Here is a 23,245-nt window from a genome sequence, read left to right on the forward strand (position 1 = left end):
CCAATTCTGATTGGCCAATGACTGGCTAATTTTAACAATTCCATGTAGTATGAAAGCTTACATACACAATCAGTTTATAGTGTTTCATATCTGTTGGCCCCCATACTACACAGAGGCGGAAAAAATTGGTCATTAATTGCCAATAAAAATTGGATGTGTGTATACACTTTTACTCATTTTTATATGCGCATAAAAATAAAGCAATCAAACTGAAATACCATTTGCCATCAATACTTGAAACATATAAAGCACAACTGACACTCAAACTGGAAAGATTTCAGTATTTTAATAACAAACTCAGCTAAAGTGAACTGGCCAACAGAGTTTCCAATATAGGCATCAATATAAAAAATGGAAAAATAAAGACAGTCCCAGCCTCATATCAAAGCTAAATACTCTGATCTGGTATGATTATTCTATTTTTCTAGAGGTTGTGCCCCCCATGGAAAAAATGGTCCTTGGTAGTTTCTACCTCTGATCCTGTTGAGTGGGACGAGTTGTATAAAAGTATAGATACAACATTTACTAATATTATTATCAAGGAAAACAACAATTTTTATGAGTGGTACCAAACTCCCAAAATTCTTTCAACGATTTACAGCTCCTTCCATACCCAGTGTTTCCACTGCTCTGACATGAATGTGGATGCAGCTCATTGTTGGTATTCAAGATGTTTTCAATTGCTGTTTTTGGGAGATCTGTCTGACCTTAAAGTGAACCTCCGGACTAAAAATCGACTCAGCAGCACTGAAAAGGCTTGGTGTTTCTTTAACAGTTTCACGGCATCAGAACTTTGTTTCTCTTATACAAGCCTTATTTTTAGCTGCACAGAAGAAAACTGCCCGGGCTTTTTTCCCCTGATGCTGTGCAAAGCATGATGGGATTTCTAATTTTGTTGTTCTCGTTCTGCTGTTTTGGTGCAATTTTTCTTTTTTACATTTTAAATTTGACGCTTAGCGTGTGCAGCTGGGAGGGGTAATCAGGACACAGGACAGTTGGAACTGTGTCTCCTGCTCCTTGTCACCTCCTTTCAACCAAAAAGATGGCTGCCCCCATGACAAAGATGGCAGCCCCCATGAATCACAAACATTTGCCTGTTCTTTTAAAAACAGGTGGGTAAGAGATTATATTACCTATCTATTCTAATTAACATAACTAATGTAACTTGATGACAGTATGTTTGTTTAGGCTGAAGTTCCCCTTTAAGGCCCGGTTAACATTGGTAATTCCAATCCAAATGGATCCGGTAAAACGGATCCGGTTTCTGCTTCACCGGATCTGTAAGGCTTGGCTCACACTGGCAAACGGATCCGTGAAAACGGATCTGATCACTGGTCTATTGGATCCATTTTCACTCTGTTGCCACAGCATCTGGCCAGGTGAGGGAGGGTGCAGCAGCCAGGCAGGTGAGAGGGGTAAAACTTACCCAGGCTTCAATCGTCTTCATTGCAGCCGGGCGGTAGGGAGGGTTTCTTCCAGGCTTCCATCTTCTTCCGCCTTCAATTGCACCCCACGCTGCATCATGTGACTACCATGCTTTCTCCTTCCAGGTTGAAGGAGGAAGCGTAGTCACGCGACGTGACGTGGGATGCAATTGAAGGTGGAAGAAGACTGAAGCCTGGAAGAAACCCTCCCTAACGCCCGGCTGCAATGAAGAAGACAGAAGCTTGGTGTTTTAACCCTCCCTTACCCACAGGCCTGCTCAGGTGCATTGTTTAGGTCCGGTTTGTGTCCTCACATCCCCCCAGACTCCCACCCCCCGTGGATTTTGTCCCTGGGAAAGGTCCATTTCTTCACTAGTGTGAAGAAACAGTCTGTTCTCTCATTTTCCCAAATGAAGTGCTTCATCTCCTGTTTTTGGTCCACTGGGCTCAGCGGTTCAGAAAAATAGCTGCAGCTGGAAACTTGCGGTCCGTTCTGCGGATTGTGCGGAATGGATCTGATTGAATGGATGGATGTGAACGGATCCATAGGTTAAAAATGGATCTGTTCACATCCGTTCCGTTTGTACAGTGTCTGTTCCATTCTGGGAACGGACCGTTTTTTAACGCAAGTGTGAACCGGGCATATCTACATGTTGATCTGAATCCTTACATGGCATTGTTTGGTCAGAAGATTCCCTATTATCTTAGCCTATTGCAGTTATCATAGTTATTATGTACCTATTGCATGTGCTTCTCATTCATGATACTTACACTGTATAACACAATGCGCTATTTTTGTTTTTTCTTGTATTATTATTGCTTTTCCCTATATAATATATGCAAAGTGTCCTATATATGCTGTTAATTCCTGTACAAATCTTAATACAAGATGAGAGTAAAAAAATAAATAAAAGATATTATATTTTTTTTTTACAAAGCCAATGAAAAAGGTAGATGGCATATACACTCGGGTAGCTAAATATGAACAACGTGAGAATGCTAATATTTTTATGATTCTTTGTGATATTTATGACATTAGTCTATGCCAGTCTGCATCCTGTAAATTCTACTGTATTGGTCTGATGCTTGGCTGACTCTTGCTAACTGCTTGTCAGCAGTCTGGCTGTAGCTATATGTACCAGGTGCTGTCGACAAATTACCTGGCAAGTATGAAAAGGGCAAACCTAAATAGTTCATCTTGCTGAAATGTAAAATAAAATGCCAAAGGAGAAAGACAAACTACTGAAGAATGAAGAAAATGATTCCAAACCATTCTCTGTGCAATCTAGCAGACAGAGCAGAACAGACTTAAAGTGAGTGAAAGAAATGTCATTGCTCCACAGGTCTTGTGTTGGGATGATTTTGTCTACATGGCTGAAAGGTACTAAGTAATATACAACCATAGCAAAATACAGTGTATACAAAGTGATATAACTATACAAGAGTCCAGCCTGACAGGACTGCAGAACAATGGCAAATTGTGGAACAGCAAAAATAAATAAATACAAATAAATTAATAAATACAAGAGAGAAATATACAGTACATCGATCAATATACACATTTAAATACATAACCAGGCCACAATGTTAGGCTGCGCAACCATGATGAATAGTATTACGAAAAAGTGCTTTTCCAAAACTTTAAAGTGTACCCAAGGTGAAAATAAACTGATAAGATCAACAATTGTATTTATCCTCCTACTCTAAAATGACTTTTTTTTAGCTATCCCATGGTTTTATTTTATATTTAAACATTTACAAAGTAGATTGAGTGTTTTTTGTCTTTGCTCAGTGGCAGCTTATTAAGTTCCCCTAAATGAAAATACTGTACATAAACTATTAACCTTTTTCTATCTACCCCTGCTCCCAGAAGTTGTATTCTGCTTGGAATGGCTGTAATTTGCTTATCAGTAATGTTTATTATATTCCGGACAAGGTACTGACAAGACAGAAGCTGTCACTTCCATGCCTAAAAATTAACTCTTTCAAGCAGCAAAATAAAACAAGTAAAACTACCTGGTTATTAAAATGTTTTGCACTGCACATACACATGTTTATCTCATCATGTCACATGTCACCTCGGGTACACTTTAAAGGGCAATTGAAGTGAGAAGAATATGGAGACTGCCATATTTATTTCCTTTTAAAGGGGAACTGTAGTGAGAGGTATATGGAGGCTACCATATTTATATCCTTTTAAGCAATACCAGTTGCCTGGCAGCCCTGCTGACCTATTTAGCTGAAGTAGTGGCTGAAACACACCAGAAACAAGCATGCAGCTAATCTTATCATATCTGTCACAATTGTCAGAAAAACCTAATCTACTGCATGCTCGTTCAGGGTCTATGGCTGAAAGTATTATCGGCAGAGGATCAGCAGGATAGCTTGGTATAGCCTAAATGGAAATAAATATGGCAGCCTCCATACACCTCTCTCTACAGTTCTCCTTTAAACAATACCAGTTGCCTGGCAGCCATGCTGATTTGTTTGGCTGCAGTAGAGTCTGAATCAGACACCTGAAACAAGTATGCAGCTAATCTTGTCAGATTTGACAATAATGTCAGAAATACCTGATCTGCTGCATGCTTGTTCAGGGTCTATGGCTATAAGTATTAGAGGCAGAGGGTTAGCAGGACAGCAAGGCGATTTGCATTGCTTAAAAGGAATCAAATATGCTAGCCTCCACATTTCTCTCAGGCCAGTTGTCCTTTAAGTTTCAAAATGGCTCAATATAAATCTGCAAAATCCCAGAAGCAACTTCCACCATAGACGAAAACATGGTTAGAACCCATAAGTGGTGTCACACTAGGTTATACAAGACAAATAAACAGATAATAATAATAATAATAATAATAATAATAATAATAATAATAATAATAATAATAATAATAATAATAATAATGTGTTGCCTCTCTCTCTCATAGTTATTTCCTATAACAAGATGGAGAATATGGATCATGTAGACAAAATAAAACAAAAGGACATGATGAGCATATTATTTTGAGTTTTAAAGAACGCCAGGACTCTCTGCTGTGTAGTTGCAGTAAAGGTTAGTGTGTAGTGCTATTTACTGCACTACACACTATTAGCCATCAAAAGATATGATAATAACTTGAAAATGGTTCTTTTCATCACTCCCAACACACAGATGCTATGGGCCTGATTCACAAAGCGGTGCTAACAGTTAGCACGCTGGTGAAAAGCCCTTTATCACGCCTAAACTTATCACACCTAAACTTATCACGCCTAAACTGGCTTTTCACCAGCGTGGTGCAATGGTTATCATGCCTAAAGTCTCTAACTGGGTTAGCACCGCTTTGTGAATCGAGCCCCATGTGTCATTCTGCAACATGTTTATAGTTGGGAAATTTCCATAAACCCCTGCACACCATTCTAAATCGAGCATTGACCTCTTGATGACAACCATGAAGGTAAGTGTAACTAATAGCATTACACTAACTGCCATCCCAAATCCACACAATAAAGCTTTATTAGAGTTGTTGCTTAACCCAGAGTGCTTGCTGTGAGCTCTGAGTAATAACTTGATAATTCCTTTGACTAAAAAAAAGCCATTATTATTCATAATATCTACCAAGTAACAAACAGCAGTGACAGTTTTCATGTTAATTGGATGGCTCTGTATCTATGGAATTATGATGCATCTGTTATCTATAGATACTACTTCTCTGGTTTTAATATTTAATAAGGCTATGTTGTCTCGGTTCACATGAAGGGACTGGTGCTGTGCAAATATTGCTGACTTGTTACAAGTTAATTATGCAGTTACAAGAACTTTGTTTTTGAAGAAAGAGTTACATTGTTGATACAATATTCTATTTAAAACCAGGTTTTGAAATATGGGTTAGTATAGAACCACTAGAATAAAATAAGGTGTAACAGGAGTATTTCTCTTACTTACAGGAATATCTGTTCATCTACTCAGATTTACTGTTTCTGGAACACTAAAGCCAGCTATAACATAACAGGAAAATAAAGATATATACCCATATTTTCATCATGGCGCATGTTTTTATTGTTTGTAGGAAGGAGCCGGTACAGTTATAGCATTCTGCAGCTACGGGAGGTAAACAGTTACATCTGTATGTTTATACATTAGGGCCCGTATGCAATTAACTTTTTCTCCAGCGTTTTTTCCTAAGAGATAATTTTTCATCTTCAATTTAGAATAACTTTTCAGCATTTTGCAATGGAAAATGTACCAAAAAGTAGGTGAAAAAGTACTATCAAAATTATTTAGAGTATTTTCTTGCTTGCTGCTGGGTTTAAAAGGCATTTCATTGACAAGTTTGAAAATATCACCTAGGAGAAAACTCAGGAGAAAAAGTTAATTGCATATGGGTTTAGGTTTTATAGGCAAATGCACCGTACGGATATAGATTCTTTATAATCATGTTTAAAAAAGGAGGCACATTTTGCTCCTTAACTGTCCCTTTCAAAAAGACATCAGTGCAACTGCGGAAAGACATCCGCATCCATTGTGGGAAAACACTTGAGACCTGTATATAAACATGCAGTTTAAACTTTGCACATTTACTGGCCCTCTAAAACTTTGATGTGTGTATAAACGTCTAGAAGTTAGGTCAAATTACCAGGTATCTTTTCTGCAGCAATATCACTGTGAAGTTGAATATACTGTGGTAAAAGTGAAAAGGATAAACTGAGAAGGATATGGATTTTTCCTTTTAAAATAATACCAGTTTATTTATTTATTTTATTTATTGGATTTATAAAGCTCCAACATATTACGCAGTGCTGTTGCCTGCCTCTCCTGCTGATCCTGTGTGTCTACTTTTAGCCACAGTCCCTCAACAAGCACACAGTTCAGCTGCTCTGACTGATGTCAGATTGCTGTATGCTTGTTTCAGGTGTGATAAAGCCACTACTGCAGCTAAAGATATCAGCAGGACTGCCAAGCAGCTGGTATTGTTTAAAAGGAAACATCCATATCCCTCTCAGTTTAGATGGAATTTAAGAGAGTGCAAAGTGTCTCATATTGCTGCATGAACAATACTTATGTAATATTCATGTCAAAGGAGCACTATGGGGAAAATGTGTTGTTCTGATTACTCTGCTAACATGTAGATAAGACATCAGTTTTCAAGCAGATATTTTCTATTTCAAAGCCTCCTGGAAGTGTTAATTTACAAGCCTTGATGACCTGGTAGTGCCCTCCCCACTTGGCTTGCTCTAACTGCCTACCTTCTCCTTTGTCTCTCTCTCTCTCTCTACCCTCACAAATGCACACGCACAGGCACGCACGCACGCATGCACACACACACGCACACACACGCACACGCACAGGCACGCACGCACGTACGCACACACACACACACGCACAGGCATGCACGCACACACGCACACACACACACACGCACAGGCACACACACAAACACACACGCACAGGCACGCACGCATGCACACACACACACACACACACGCACAGGCACGCACGCACACACACACACACACACACACACACACACGCGCGCACAGGCACGCACGCACGCACACACACACACCTGTTTTTTCCTGCATACAGGGCTGTGTAATTGTTGTTGAAATCCTAAGACATATGTAAAGAACCAGGCGGCTATATTATTAGAATCTCATTGGCTCATATTGATCCCAGGGTCAAGAGCCAATGAAATCAGCTCCTGACCAGCTCACAGAGCTCTGCCGTTGTTGCAACGGCAGATCGAAGGGCCTGGGATTATGGGTGAGCGGCGCATATGGTGAGAGCAGTGGGTCAGTCCATGAGGTGATTTGTTGGTAGCAGATGATTTTTGCTACTAGCTTTCTCTGGTCCCTAAAGAGACTCAGAGACGAACAATACTAAAGCTCTGATACTTACACAGGGCTTTCTCCCGCGAAATGAACATGTCTAAGTCCCACGCCACCTCCTGTGGTCTGCCGCTTAGCCGCGGTGAGCCCCGGTAACAGGCTCAGTCTATGCCAATCAGGGTCTACTGCGCATGTGCAGACCTCCTGTTACCGGGGCTTACTGCAGCTGAACAGCAGACCGTGAGAGGACAGCGTGGGACTTAGACATGTAAACAAGGCTAATGAGTAAATAGTTACAAGCCAAAACTGGACTTGCTTCCCTTTGCCTTTTCAGGGCAGTATAGCAGTATACCATATGCTAAAGCAACTATTTCTTAATGAATTAGATATTTCTAAACATAAACATAATGATTTGTCTGGCAACTTTTATATTTCTTACAATATTTTTGTAACAAGCAACACTACCTCCAGGTACAGGGGGCAGTTATGGAGATCACTTGCACGCCATCGTATGATAGCTTGTACTTGGGGGGATGAGAACACTGGCTTTTTGTGGATAAAGCATTGTCTGAGTACTATTTTCATGGCACTGATACATTAATGACATGCTTTTTAATTGATCTAATCCAGTTTGTGCTTATGTTGAGTAGTGAGTGAGATTTACATTTCATTCAAGGCACTTTGGGGATGGGTTCTAATATAGTGTAAATGTGAATTATTGGCTGTTGGTTTATGATAGAAAGATGTGTCTAGCTGAACATTTTGGACCAAATAGTTTGTAGGATCCATAAAATGAATGCATGAATTCATGAAGTTATTTTATTTGGCACTATTGCCTTAGGAAAAATTGTTCCAACATTTTGGTCTTTCAAACCCAAGTCAAAGGTGCTTCTAGACACTTAGTTACGCAGAAATACAGGTACCAAAAGGAGAGGAGCTCTGCAATGGAAATGCTATAATCGGAGGCAATAATGGAAGTGGGTACTATAATGTAGACTGTACCATAATGGAGGCACTATAAAAGGGGAATGATAAAACAGGAACTATAATGGAGGAGGAGGAACCATGTTGGATTTACTCTAATGGTAGGAGCACCATAATAAAGGTAGCATAGTATAAAAAGCGCAACAGAAGCACTAAAATGGGAGGAGCACCATAATGATTATGTGACTTTAATGAAGGGATCATAATAATAGTACATTAAAATAAAGGAATTTTGTTTTTATTTACTTTTATTTCATTTTAAATTAAAGTTATTTTTCTAATATCAAGTAGCTGTCATTGAAACTTCAGGTTATAAATTACAGTGTTCCCTATAGATGAACGTATGCATCTATGTAAAAAACACGTTCAGTAATTTGGGTGTTGCATGAAGCCGATAGAAGTATTTAGGTAATGTTATTGATATCTTACTAATGACTTCACTAACCTAAATAACATGTTATCCCCCCCCCCCCCCTCACATTTGCTTAACACCAGGGCCTGGCAGAGGCAGAGGCAAGAGAGCCTCCAGCCTCAGGACGCAGAGTAGGAGGGGGCGCACAACTCACTCAGCCATCATTCTTCTATTGTGTTTGAAGCAGAGAGAAATAAGGAAAGGGAATACATGGCAGTGACTGCAAGTCAGATAACTATGGATTAAAGTGTTGGGGGGGGGGGGGGTGGCCCTGGGGTGCCACTTAGTTTAATAGCAAGCAGTGTGTAACGGCTAGGGTGGGAGGGATGGAGGGGTGCACTTTGGTGCCTGAGCCTTGGGTACTGGAGTAACTCACTACCCCCCAACCTCCACCTAACACTAACCTCTCCCCTACACTGTAGCCGAATGCCCTGTGCCCACTGTAGCTGAAATCTCAATACCAAAAGTAACTCCCCAGTGCTCGGCTTTATTATAGCTGAGCACCCATCGGAACTGCTGCCTGCAGTAGCCGAAACCCCTGCCAAAAAAATAGAAAATAGCCCCCCGATATTTGGCTATACTATAGTGCCCATTGTCAGTAACAATCTACGGAGCTGAACGACGCTCTGCTATACTATAACCACTGCTGGTAGATGCTAGCCTCAGTTTGGCAACAGGAGCAATTTTAAAAATCAATAGAGTATGAAAAAAGGCCATTCACACTTTTAATAGCACTTTTTGCTTTTTCGTAGGAAATTGTATGCCCGTTTTTGTGATTTTTGCATGCCTTTGTTTGCAAAATTTAGTTTTGCAATTCTCCCATGAATATCAATGAAGTTAATCGACTAGAAAACTGCATTAATTTTTAATGTAAAAACCTGATTTTATGCGTTGTCTTGCATTGAAACGCAAAATCACACACACAAAAAAAGCAGACTTGTCACTTGCATTTAAAATGCAGTAAAATCACAAAATGCAAATCACATATGAATGCATAAAAATTGCAATGCCATCGAAATTCATCAGATTTGTGGTGAACGTGATTTTGAAAAAAAGAATTGCAATTCACTTGCATTTTTAAATAAGTGTGAACCCTCCTTTAAACAAAATATAGAATGTTTAACAATCCTTCAATGTGATACAGTTCATATACAGTGTGGGAGCACACACTAAAAATGTGTACACTTCTCTGTGCGGAAATTGGAATAGAGGACATATTTCATTAAAGCTGAAAGATAACAGGGAGAAATGAATAACGCTGTACATTAAAAACAGATGGAGGGGTAATAAACAAACTAAAATCCACTAAATGTATCTTTTCCATTTAATGTTTTCCTTTTATAGCATGGCCATTTCAATGTCCAGGAGTATGAAAACTGTTATCAAGACGATACGGTTGAAACTATGAAGATTTCTTATTAGTTTGCATTTACAAAGCTCCAAAATGGTTTGCTACAAATCAGTAGCACAGCTTCCACCACTATAAAAAAATACATTTTCAAGCAAATGGTACAAAAAAGAACTAAATATGTGGCACTGGCTGCAGGTCTTTCCAGTAGAGTAGATTACACTTTTTCCTGCTTCTGATATATAATGATACATAGGATGGTTATAAACGGAGATTCAGCATTGGTCTCCTGTTACTCACAATAAATAAATTGAGGCTGCACATTGCATCCTTATCACATAAAGGAGATGATTCAAGGTACTCTCACACAAACATCTTGGTACTTGTTTCCTTTACAGCTCCCTTATTGATGAGCCATTGTTTTATTGCCAGGAAAGTAAGTACTATAGTACCCAATGGTACTGTTTAGTTGGGTTCACATGAACGTTTGAATTTTTTACTGAATCCAGGTCACCCCCCCCCCCCCCCAAGAAAAAAAATCTTCAACACAAAAAACAAAAAACAAAAAAACTAAGCAAAAACAAACACTGCAGATGTGTACACATTACTACAGACATAAAACAGCTAGGTTTACTAGCCGTTTGGCAAACACACTATGTACCGATATGACTCAAGCAAGGGTTCAAAAGTGTTTCCACCTAACAGTTTTAAAAATCCCTCTAGGTTATTTATTTTGTTTGTGTTCCCAAAGATTTTCCACCCTTAATAAGTTCATACTCTGGAACAACTATCACATCTGTAAAAGTTATTTGTGACCAAGGAGTGCAGTCCCTGATTCTCATATCTTAGGACAGGGAGGCCAGGAGGTTCCCATCAAAAGGGGCTTGTGTTGGACTCAAGTATAGCTTGTGTCACTACTAAAAGGTGTTTGCATTTCTATAATTCTTTTGATAAGTGATTGCATCTAACCTCTGGGGCCATATGCAATTCACTTTTTCACCTGAGTTTTCTCCTAGGTGATATTTTTAAACTTGTCAATAAAATGCCTTTTAAGCCACCAGAAAGCAAGAAAATACTCAAAATAACTTTGATTGTACCTTTTCACCCACTTTTTAGCACTTTTTTAGTTGAAAAGTGATGAAAAGTTATTTTAAATCGAAGATAAAAAATTATCTCCTAGGAGAAAAGTCAGGTGAAAAAGTGAATTGCATATGGGCCCTGGACATTACTGTGAGTGCCGTCATGTACACTATGTTTTAATATTTATTGTGGGGTTTGTTATGAAAGTATTAAACGTTTAGAGTCAATAAAAAATAAAGATTAGCTAAAAAAAAAGCAAACAACTTTGTAGAAATCTGATCCCTTCTTCTTAAAGGATGCATGTAACTTTATTAAAAGATACTCACCTCAGAAGGGGGGAGCTTGCGGATCCTAATGAGGCTTCCCCTGTACTCCTCAGCCAGTCCAATCCAGCACTGGCAGTCCTGAAAGGTCAATAACAATAACCGTCGGTGCTCCTGCACAGATGCAATAGCGGCTTTCCCCTCTGGCTCCGGCAGAAATAGCCAAGCCTGATCGGATTCGGCCCATCTCCTCATGGGGGATTCTTAGCGGAGGTAGGAAATTTGGGCGCATGAGGCAGGTGGACAAAAAGGGCGCCGCCATTCACTCCCATAATAAATATCGTTTAATGGGCGCCCAACAGCAAAAAAAAAGGGCGCCGGAGAAAAATAACCTTTTACAAGCGGCGCCCAGAGACTTTTAATGTTTTATAACTGCTTCTCATGAGTACACATTATTTAATGATTTATAATTTTTTAAACATTATTTTTAAACGAAAAACAGCACAATATTTTTTAAAACATTATTTATAAACAAAAAACAGCACAATATTTTTTAAAAACGTTATTAATGCTTATCACAGGGGGGTCTTAGGTTTAGGCACCACCAGGGGGGTCTTAGGTTTAGGCACCACCAAAGGGGTCTTAGGTTTAGGCACCACCAGGGGGGTCTTAGGTTTAGGCACCACCAGGGGGGTCTAAGGGTTAGGGGTAGGTACAGGGAGGGTTCTGTGTGAGAGTAGGGTAAGGTATAGTTTTAGTAAAATTCTTATTAATCTTTTATAAAACGTCATGATACATTTCACTTTTTAAACAGGGAAGATTAACATTTTTACAATTGCTGATTTCTTACACATTATTTAATGATTTATAACTTTATAAAACATTACTTTTAAACAAAATATAGCACAATTTCTTTTTAAACGTTATTCGTGCTTATCGTTTAAAACCCTGCGCCCTTTTTTCCCGATGCCCTTTTTTAACGTACGCCTCTCAGCAAGGCCTTTATTCTTTATAAAGTCACTCCCTGAAAAGAATTTAAACAAATATGCTAGACAGCCTCCCTGCTCTCTGCACACTTGTTTGGCAGTTGGATGGAGCAACTACCATTCACTAAGTACTTTTGAAAATAAAGAAAACCCTTAGAATCCCCCATTAGGAGAGTCCAAAACCTGTTGGTTCTGTCAGATTTCTACTACCTACTGTAAGCCACAGCAACATAGGAGAAAAGTATTTTATGGCTAATTTTACTCTGGGAGAAAAGTACTTCTAATTTGTATATGTTTACATGTACAGTGATGTGAAAAACTATTGCCCCCTTCCTGATTTCTTATTCTTTTGCATGCTTGTCGCACTGAAATGTTTCTGCTCATCAAAAACCGTTAACTATTAGTCAAAGATAACATAATTGAACACAAAATGCAGTTTTAAATGATGGTTTTTATTATTTAGTGAGAAAAAAAACTCAAAACCTACATGGCCCTGTGTGAAAAAGAAATTGCCCCCTGAACCTAATAACTGCTTGGGCCACCCTTAGCAGCAATAACTGCAATCAAGCATTTGCGATAACTTGCAACGAGTCTTTTACAGCGCTCTGGAGGAACTTTGTCCCACTCATCTTTGCAGAATTGTTGTAATTCAGCTTTATTTGAGGGTTTTCTAGCATGAACCGCCTTTTTAAGGTCATGCCACAACATCTCAATAGGATTCAGGTCAGGACTTTGACTAGGCCACTCCAAAGTCTTCATTTTGTTTTTCTTCAGCCATTCAGAGGTGGATTTGCTGGTGTGTTTTGGGTCATTGTCCTGCTGCAGCACCCAAGATCGCTTCAGCTTGAGTTGACGAACAGATGGCCGGACATTCTCCTTCAGGATTTTTTGGTAGACAGTAGAATTCATGGTTTCATCTATCACAGCAAGCCTTCCAGGTCCTGAAGCAGCAAAACAACCCCAGACCATCACACTACCACCACCATATTTTACTGTTGGTATGATGTTCTTTTGCTGAAATGCTGTGTTACTTCTACGCCAGATGTAACGGGACACGCACCTTCCAAAAAGTTCAACTTTTGTCTCGTCGGTCCACAAGGTATTTTCCCAAAAGTCTTAGCAATCATTGAGATGTTTTTTTAGCAAAATTGAGACGAGCCTTAATGTTCTTTTTGCTTAAAAGTGGTTTGCGCCTTGGATATCTTCCATGCAGGCCGTTTTTGCCCAGTCTCTTTCTTATGGTGGAGTCGTGAACACTGACCTTAATTGAGGCAAGTGAGGCCTGCAGTTCTTTAGATGTTGTCCTGGGGTCTTTTGTGGCCTCTTGGATGAGTTTTCTCTGCGCTCATGGGGTAATTTTGGTCAGCCGGCCACTCCTGGGAAGGTTCATCACTGTTCTATGTTTTTGCCATTTGTGGATAATGGCTCTCACTGTGGTTCGCTGGAGGCCCAAAGCTTTAGAAATGGCTTTATAACCTTTACCAGACTGATAGATCTCAATTACTTTTGTTCTCATTTGTTCCTGAATTTCTTTGGATCCTGGCATGATGTCTAGCTTTTGAGGTGCTTTTGGTCTACTTTTCTGTGTCAGATAGCTCCTATTTAAGTGATTTCTTGATTGAAACAGGTGTGGCAGTAATCAGGCCTGGGGTGACTACAGAAATTGAACTCAGGTGTGATAAACCACAGTTAAGTTATTTTTTAACAAGGGGGGCAATCACTTATTCACACAGGGAAATTTGTAGATTTGGAGTTTTTTTTCTCACTAAATAATAAAAACCATCATTTAAAACTGCATTTTGTGTTCAATTATGTTATCTTTGACTAATAGTTAACGGTTTTTGATGAGCAGAAACATTTAAGTGTGACAAACATGCAAAAGAATAAGAAATCAGAAAGGGGGCAAATAGTTTTTTACATCACTGTACTTTAAAGTGAACCAGAGACGAAGCGCCCTCATGTATTTTACCATATATATCTGTGGCAACATTAGAAAAAACATTTACCAGACTCTCTGTTTAATCCTTCACTGCTCAGCCTTCTTGTTAACAGCCCTGATAAAATCCCATACTGAACATTCAGTCTAGCTTTGCTCAGGAATCATTATAGCTGAGTCTGTCTTCTCTGATGTCTTTTCAAGCCCATGCCTGCCCCCTTCTGGCTCTGCTTTCCCCTTTTTGTATACTTACAGCGTCACAGAGAGTTGTGATGAGATGGGAGAAGCTGCTAATGTAAGAGTATATTGAAAAACATTTTTTAAAAATCGATATTTGTTAGTCACAAGAGGTTTTTCGAAATGGTGATTTCATTTTGCACACAGCACACTAAATAAGATGCTTTTCTGATGAACTGTGTTTTGCATGGAGTTTTAGTAAAAAAAACACATTGGGGATATGTTTATTTTGTGCCAAAGCATTCATCTCTAGTTTTCTTTAAATTTTTAGATTTTCGCAATAGTGGTCCTTTAATGCCAGGCACTTGCCCAGAACCACTGCTGTAGAGTGATCCTATAGGTTATAAATCTTACAGTCACATCAGTCACATCAATCCAACATGTATACAGCATGCTTTGGTCTTTCTGGTCTTCATCAGTGCATGACATGCATTGATATGGCTCTATGGGATAGGGCTTGGACCACCAGTACTGCAAAATATCCAGACAGCTCATGGTCACACAGAACCACTAGAAGAGTATGAGGGGCTAAGAGAAACTGAAAAGCCCTTTTCCTACAAAAACAAGGATAAATATAGTTTTCCCTTCTTAAAACAGAAGGTATTGGCAATAATTTAGCTGCAAGTGAGCAACTGTGGTTTCCCATAATGCATCACTCTCAAATATGCAAATCATCTCTTTATGCCCCTAAAGCCAGACACACATCCAGAACCACTGATGTAGACTTACCCTGTAGCTAATATATTTTACAGAGCCACATCAATCCAACATGCATACAGCCTGTTTCAGACTGTCTGGTCCTCATCAGTGCATGGCACATTTATTGCACATGGAAGGGGTAAACGTTATTGTTATTATTATTTAGTTTTTATATAGGGCTGACATCTTCCGCAACGCTGTAGAGAGTATATTGTCTTTTCACTTAACTGTCCCGCAGAGGGGCTCTTGATCTAATTCCTGCAATAGTCATATGTCTATGAATGTATCGTATAGTGTATGTATCATAATTTGGGGCGAATATTTGGGGGAAGTCAATTAACTAATCTGTATATTTTTGGGAGGTGGGAGGAAACCAGAGTGGCTGGAGCAAACTCACACAAACACAGGGAGAACTATGCCACTGTACTGCCCTTCTTTACATATACAGGGATACTAGCTATGTATATGACTAAATCGGCATAATCACTCCTATCTCAGTAACGGCTGAGAGCTATGCAATGCTGATTTCACAATAAAACATGCAGAGCTTCTGAACAATGGCCAGGAGAGGAAAAAAACACACCAACATAAATACAAGTATGTCTGTACAATATAGCTTGCTAAAATGCTTGAAATATACAAAGATAAAGATTTTTTCATAGGAAAAGGGGAGATAGACTTTGAGTACACCAAAAGGTTCAAAGGAAATATAGTGCATTAACTACTTCTAATGCTAATGCAACAGTTACACAGGAACCACAAGCCAGAGGAAAATCAATACATTCATATAAAAAAGCCACAGGGTGAATAGGGCACAGGATTTGCAGATAACGCAAATTTAAGGGCAGGCTATAGCTGCTAGTAGAATATATACAGTGGCTTGCAAAAGTATTCGGCCCCCTTGATGTTTTCCACATTTTGTCACATTACTGCCACAAACTTGAATCAATTGTATTGGAATTTCACATGAAAGACCAATACAAAGTGCTGTACACGTGAGAAGTGGAACGAAAATCATATATGATTCCAAACATTTTTTACAAATAAATAACTGCAAAGTGGGGTGTGCATAATTATTCAGCCCCCTTTTGTTTGAGTGTAGTCAGTTGCCCATAGACATTGCCTGATGAGTGCTAATGACTAAATAGAGTGCACCTGTGTGTAATCTAATATCAGTACAAATACAGCTGCTCTATGACGGCCTCAGAGGTTGTCTAAGAGAATATTGGGAGCAACAACACCATGAAGTCCAAAGAACACACCAGACAGGTCAGGGATAAGGTTATTGAGAAATTTAAAGCAGGCTTAGGCTACAAAAATATTTCCAAAGCCTTGAACATCCCACGGAGCACTGTTCAAGGAATCATTCAGAAATGGAAGGAGTATGGCACACCTGTAAACCTACCAAGACAAGGCTGTCCAACTAAACTCACAGGCCAAACAAGGAGAGCGCTGATCAGGAATGCAATCAAGAGGCCCATGGTGACTCTGGACCTGCTGCAGAGATCTACAGCTCAGGTGGGGGAATCTGTCCATAGGACAACTATTAGTCGTGCACTGCACAAAGTTGGCCTTTATGGAAGAATGGCAAGAAGAAAGCCATTGTTAACAGAAAAGCATAAGAAGTCCCATTTGCAGTTTGCCACAAGCCATGTGGGGGACACAGCAAACATGTGGAAGACGGCTCTTTGGTCAGATAAGACCAAAATGGAACTTTTTGGCCAAAATGCAAAATGCTATGTGAGGCGGAAAACTAACACGGAGCCTCAGAAGAAGCTTACATCAAGCGAAACGGTCGTTAGGCGGACCGCTGCTCCCACGTTGCCCCACGGTGGAAGCTGAAAACGGGTATGTGTATTGCATCTTGTAATTTGTGGACAATGGATGGAAGATTTTGTAAACATCATTAAAACATATTGAAGACTAGCCTAGTGATGGTGCCGGAAATTTGTTGCTTCTATGGTTATGGAAAACTAACACTGCACATCACTCTGAACACACCATCCCCACTGTCAAATATGGTGGTGGCAGCATCATGCTCTAGGGGTGCTTCTCTTCAGCAGGGACAGGGAAGCTGGTCAGAGTTGATGGGAAAATGGATGAAGCCAAATACAGGGCAATCTTGGAAGAAAACCTTTTGGAGTCTGCAAAAGACTTGAGACTGGGGTGGAGGTTCACCTTCCAGCAGGACAACGACCCTAAACATAAAGCCAGGGCAACAACGGAATGGTTTAAAACAAAACATATCCATGTGTTAGAATGACCCAATCAAAGTCCAGATCTAAATATAATCGAGAATCTGTGGCAAGATCTGAAAACTGCTGTTCACAAACGCTGTCCATCTAATCTGACTGAGCTGGAGCTGTTTTGCAAAGAAGAATGGGCAAGGATTTCAGTCTCTAGATGTGCAAAGCTGGTAGAGACATACCCTAAAAGACTGACAGCTGTAATTGCAGCAAAAGGTGGTTCTACAAAGTATTGACTCAGGGAGCTGAATACTTACGCACACCCCACCTTGCAGTTATTTATTTGTAAAAAAAGTTCGGAATCATGTATGATTTTCGTTCCACTTCTCATGTGTACACCACTTTGTATTGGTCTTTCATGTGGAATTCCAATAAAATTGATTCATGTTTGTGGCAGTAATTTGACAACATGTGGAAAACTTCAAGGGGGCCGAATACTTTTGCAAGCCACTGTGTATATATGTATATATATATATATATATATATATATATATATATATATATATATATATATATATATCCACTATTAGAATATCAGTTAAAATATTCAATATATATCAGTAATATTTACCAGTATTTAATTATGACCTGACCAAACCTTACTCTCACACAGAACCCTCCCTCTACTGATGCCTAAACCTAAGACTCCTTGGTGGTGACTAACCCTAATATCCCCCTGGGGATGTTTAAACGTAAGACCCCCCCCCCCCAGTGGTGCCTAACCCTAAGATCCCCCTGGTGGTACCTAACCCTAAGTACCCCCTGGCGGGCCTAATCCTAAAACCCCCCAGATGGTGCCTAACCCTAAGACCCCCCCTAGTGGTGCTTAACCATCTCCTACTTATGCATAAAACTACCCCCCACTCCTTACAGTAACTTTCAGACATTGGCGCTAATTATCCCACTAACTTTCAGACATTGGCGCTGATTATCCCTCTTCACAATTCCGCTATAACAGAACTATAACTTAACTCTGGCACCTGCTATAGCAAATAATTAGTCCTCTGCATAGCTGCTAATTAACCCGCTGCAGAGTTCTGCCATAGTAACTTTGCCACCCGCTATTGCCCCTAAATAGCTGCACCATTTTTAACGTGGACTGTTTTTTAATGATTTAAAAGCAACCTAGTGTGAGGCAAATAATCTGAAAGCGACAAATAATAAAAGGACACAAGTACAAGAGTCTTATGCACTCTAATAAATAGACACTGTATTGGCATTTGGTACTTAAGCAGTCTCAGAATTCATGTGATGTCAGAAGGTATTTAATATGACAGCAAGGGCTGCGGGAATGACATGCTAGTTAGCAGGTAATTAGTAAACATCTGCTAGGGTTATCAAAAAGAAAAATGGTATTCATCTCAACTGAATGCACTTAGAGGAAAAACAATCAGCAGTACTCATAAACAAATGTGCTGCAATACACTATTTTAGCTTTGTCGATGACCCCATTTTATACATATACTAAGCAGGGAAAAGACTTTTGCAGATCAGCAGTACAAAACACAGAACACTGTTCAGGTAGAAAAACGAAATAAATTATTGACAGCTTGAGAAGAGAGGGTTCATCTGAAATTTAATGAGGTGAATTGAGGGCATAAAAACTGAAGGTTAAAACAATTATCATGGCTGGTCACCTAAATTAAAAGCAGACTTAGTAAGAATGCCAGGATTAAACTGACACTTCTGCATCCTGGTATTAAGATGAGCAATATGGATTTAATTAAAGGGAAAATTTGAATTAAATGGACTTCCAGCTACCAAGGAAGTAAGCAAAATGACAAATCTAAGATAAAAGGTATTACTTAAATCCAGATGATGCAGGCAATAAATATTAAAAGTTCAACTCCAGCCAGAAGAGGGAAAGGGTGAGGATTGTCTTAAAGTACAACTGACTCGAGTAAGACTACCAAGGTTAAGAAAAGAATTATGTTCATGCTGGATCCACATATTTCTGTGTGTTGTCTGTTCCTCTCCTTGTCCCCCACAGTCCTGTAATCACTCCTTGAAAAACTTCACTTTTGGTTATAGTAACATTTTCAGACAGGAAGAGGCAAGCTTGCTGCGATGTTCCCTACTTCCCTCCTATGCTGAAATCTATTAGAAATCACCTGTCTGCTAATGTACCTCTTCCTGTGTCTTTTTTGCACCGCACTGGGCGACTGTATCCTGTGAGGCAATGGCATGTACATGCCACTTTACACGCTGGAGAGAATACACAGGACAGAGGAGGAGTAACTGTGGATAGGTGAGCGCATGCTCTGCTGCAACACTCTGCCCAGACTGGGGGACTACAATTTAGATGGGAGGAGATTGGCAGGAGTTCCACCTTGTCCACTAGTCATATGGTAATCAACATCACTACTGCTGCACACCAGACTGCCCCCCCCCCCCCCTTTTGAGTGACATCTTTCCACCCTGTCGATCGATTTTGGCCCAGTCGATTGAAGTAACAATCAGATGGCCACTTTGTGGCATAAATCGCTGGCAGATTTCTTTGGGTCTGCTGGGAAAATCGTGTAATGTATGACTCTTTTCATATTTAGGAGTGATGAATCATGGGAAACCACAGTTGCTTATTTAAAGCTGAATACTTGCAAACAAGTTATGTTTTTAAAGGACTTACGAACCCAAATACCAAAAAAAAGATAAGTACCTTAATCGTGGATCGAGGGGGGGAGGCCCTAGAGCTGCGCAGCCGCACTAACGTGCGTGCGGACTGCGCAGCCGCGGCCAGCTCTGGCGGCCATCTTAGGAGAGGAAGGGGAGCCCGACCCCGTCTGGGGGGTCGGGAGCGGCACGGGGGGCGATCAAACTGCGGGGACCCGGCGGAAGTGCACGGAGGGCGCGGATGGCGTCCTCCGTGCATTTAAAAGCGATTAAGGTACTTATCTTTTTTTTGGTATTTGGGCTCGTAAGTCCTTTAAGAAGGCAAATTACACTCAGTATATATGTAAACAAATAGCTGTATAATGTATGAAGAATACTTATTAGCTTTTTGGCTAGTACCAGTCTTTACTGTTGTCTCACTCTGCTCGTTGTGCAAGTCTTTTTGGTGATATTTTAATAATTTTATGCATGGGAGCCATCACTACACCTTTCAAAGCCACAATTAACCAGTGGAATGAGGTTTAGAAAGATAGCCTGTTTTGTTTAATCTTCATGCTCATTTTGACTAAACCTTGTCTGGCAGATGTACTCACAGGACAAAATAATGAAGTCTTTGGACAACTAGCAGCAACAGAAAATTGTGTGATACGAGAGCAAGCAGTCATCATCAAACTTAGTCCTCAGGGCACTCTAAATTGTCACCATTTAGCCATGTTAAGCACATATTGATACATCTCACATTAGTACCTCGCGAATGTCTTGAGGCAAGCATTTAAAAGCGCTCCTCCAGCCTGCAACGATCAGCATTTTCCTATGAAAGGTGCAGACTTCACATCATCACGGGGAAGGGCACAACATGATGTGAGAGATATCTCACCACATGAACTGAGATGTCTGAGTTAACCATAAAGCACCGAGGTTAATTAACTGAAGTTTAAGTGCTTACTAGAAAGGAAATGCTGAGATGTTGGTCCAAAATCCCTGTGGGCTTCATGCAATTGTCTGATGCGCTCATCAATGGACACCTACGAAGAGAAGAAGAAAATATTATTTCAGCATGTAATGATGAACTTCAATTAGGGAAGCCAGATATTATTGCTCTGCAAACCTAAGGCTCTTAGGCAGTAAAAATGCTGTGTTAGGCATCTAAAGCTCTTAACATGCTTTTTCCCCCCTTCCTAACTGCTTGTCAGACATTTCCTTGTTTACATGCAAGGATGATTTAAAGCACTAGAAAACAAATTGCTATTTTTCTATAAGCCATTAAATGGAAAACCATATGTTACTCCTTTATGACCTAAGGCTACACTATTAAGTGGTAAAGGTAACATCTTGCATAGTCAGCTCCTTTCTGAACATGTGGTCCTATTATACAAGCCTATATTATTATCATTTCCTTTTATCTGTAAATCACTAGGGCATGAAAAGTATGAGGCGTAAAAGGCGATGTAGAGGGCGTAAGACATTGCATTTGAATAATTTCAGCAGGCATATTTAATAACCTGTCAAAAATAACAACCAGAAATCATCATTTAACATTGAGTACTATGTTGTTAAAAGCTGTTTTCTAATTGTTTTTTTTTAGCAGTTACCATGCACCATTCATTAGTAGAGATGCCCCGAACAGTTCACCATCGAGCAGTATTCTGCGAACATTGGCTGTTCGCATTCGCGGTAAACAGCGAACATGTGGCGTGTTCATTTTGCCCCCTATACATCATCATTCAGCTGAACTTTGACCCCTTACCTCACAGTCAGCAGACACATTGCAGCCAGCTAGCAGTCAATCCTGGAACCCCCCCCCCCCCCCCCATCAAAAAGCAGTTGTAGTGGCCATATTGGATTAATTCTCTGCTGGCTGCTGACTGTTAGCGAGAGCAGGGTCAGACTTGCTGCAGATAGGTAGGGAAAGCATTAGCTAGGCCTGTGTCCTTGTTCCTCACTAGCTGTGAAAGCAAACAGCCCTTTTGAGGGCTAGCACATCAGTCTCCTGTGTTTTTTTGTGTGTGTGACACTCCACAGCCCACTGACACCCAGAGCTGTGTGCACACTACTGCTACTACCTCATTAAGTTGCAGGCACAGAACCACTCCACTACATTATTATTTCACTGTATTCTGATAGTACTATTGCATTTGTCTGTGTGAGAAACTCCACAGCCCACTGACACCCAGAGCATTGTATGTGATTTCTGCCCTTTGGGGATTAAAACCTGACTCTGCGTCAACTCCATAATTTTTGGTGGGACTTTTGGCATGGATCTCCCTCTGGCATGCCCCTGTCCCGGTGTTAGACCCTTTGAAACAAGTTTTCCATCACTTTTGTGGCCAGATGGCAGAGTGGGTGGCTGAGGTCCCCGGCGTGCGGCGGTGACAGCAATTGCGGCGTGTATGTGTGGTGGTTCGTCGGTATTCATCATTATTCCACTGTTTCTTGTCCCAGCGGTCTCTGGTCCTTAAGGGGGCAGAGAGACCACTGGTACTTATGTGGTTAAGCTGCACAATGATTAAATTACAACTCAGATACAGGTTTTTGTTGCTTCTGTAGTTAGGCTTGTCTCTTTCTTAAAAATCATTAATGACCTCTGGATGACAACAAATCTAAATTTTCTCGGAACCACAGCACACAGGGGTGGGCCGGCTTGCAGAGTGACAGGCTCACTTACAGAGATAGCATTCTGAAATACTGAAACCAACTCCAACCTTGCTTAACCACTTCGCGTCCCTGGGGTTTTCACCAACCAGAACAATTTTCTACATTTCACACTCCTCCCATTCATTAGCCAATAACTTTATCACTACTTATCACACATAAATGATCTATACCTTGTTTTTTTTCGCCACCAATTAGGCTTTTTTTGGGTGGTACATTTTGCTTAGAATTATTTAATTTTGTACAGATTGTAATGGTAATAAGGGGGGGAAATGAAAAAAGGAATTATTTCTCAGTGTTCAGCAATTATAATTTGAAAATAATAAGTGGTACTGTAAATTAAACCTACAAATTTGATTTGCCTGTTTGTCCTGGTTATTACAGGGTTTAAAGTATGATCCTAGTACAATGTATGGCGACAATATATTATTTGTAAATAAAGGTGCATTTTTTTCCATTTTGCGGCTTTGGATTTTCCTTTAATTGTTGTGGCAGTTTTTAGTCCTCCCCACTCTCTAGTTAGCAAGATGTGCTCCTTTATACCCCCCATCCCCCATACTTGGCCA

At 40.1% G+C, this 23,245-nt stretch overlaps 1 protein-coding gene across 20 annotated transcripts in view; it reads right to left on the reverse strand.

Annotated features, from left to right (window-relative positions):
- Positions 1–23,245, reverse strand: part of DMD (dystrophin) — a 3,066,377-nt gene that overhangs the window by 550,088 nt on the left and 2,493,044 nt on the right. For all 20 annotated transcript variants that reach the window (XM_068268325.1, XM_068268327.1, XM_068268324.1 and 17 more), the window contains one exon: positions 20,974–21,052. In XM_068268325.1, the coding sequence (XP_068124426.1) occupies positions 20,974–21,052 (79 nt within the window). The remainder of the gene's footprint in view (positions 1–20,973; positions 21,053–23,245) is intronic.

Source organism: Hyperolius riggenbachi, chromosome 2, assembly GCF_040937935.1.
Source record: "Hyperolius riggenbachi isolate aHypRig1 chromosome 2, aHypRig1.pri, whole genome shotgun sequence".
NCBI lineage: Eukaryota > Metazoa > Chordata > Amphibia > Anura > Hyperoliidae > Hyperolius > Hyperolius riggenbachi.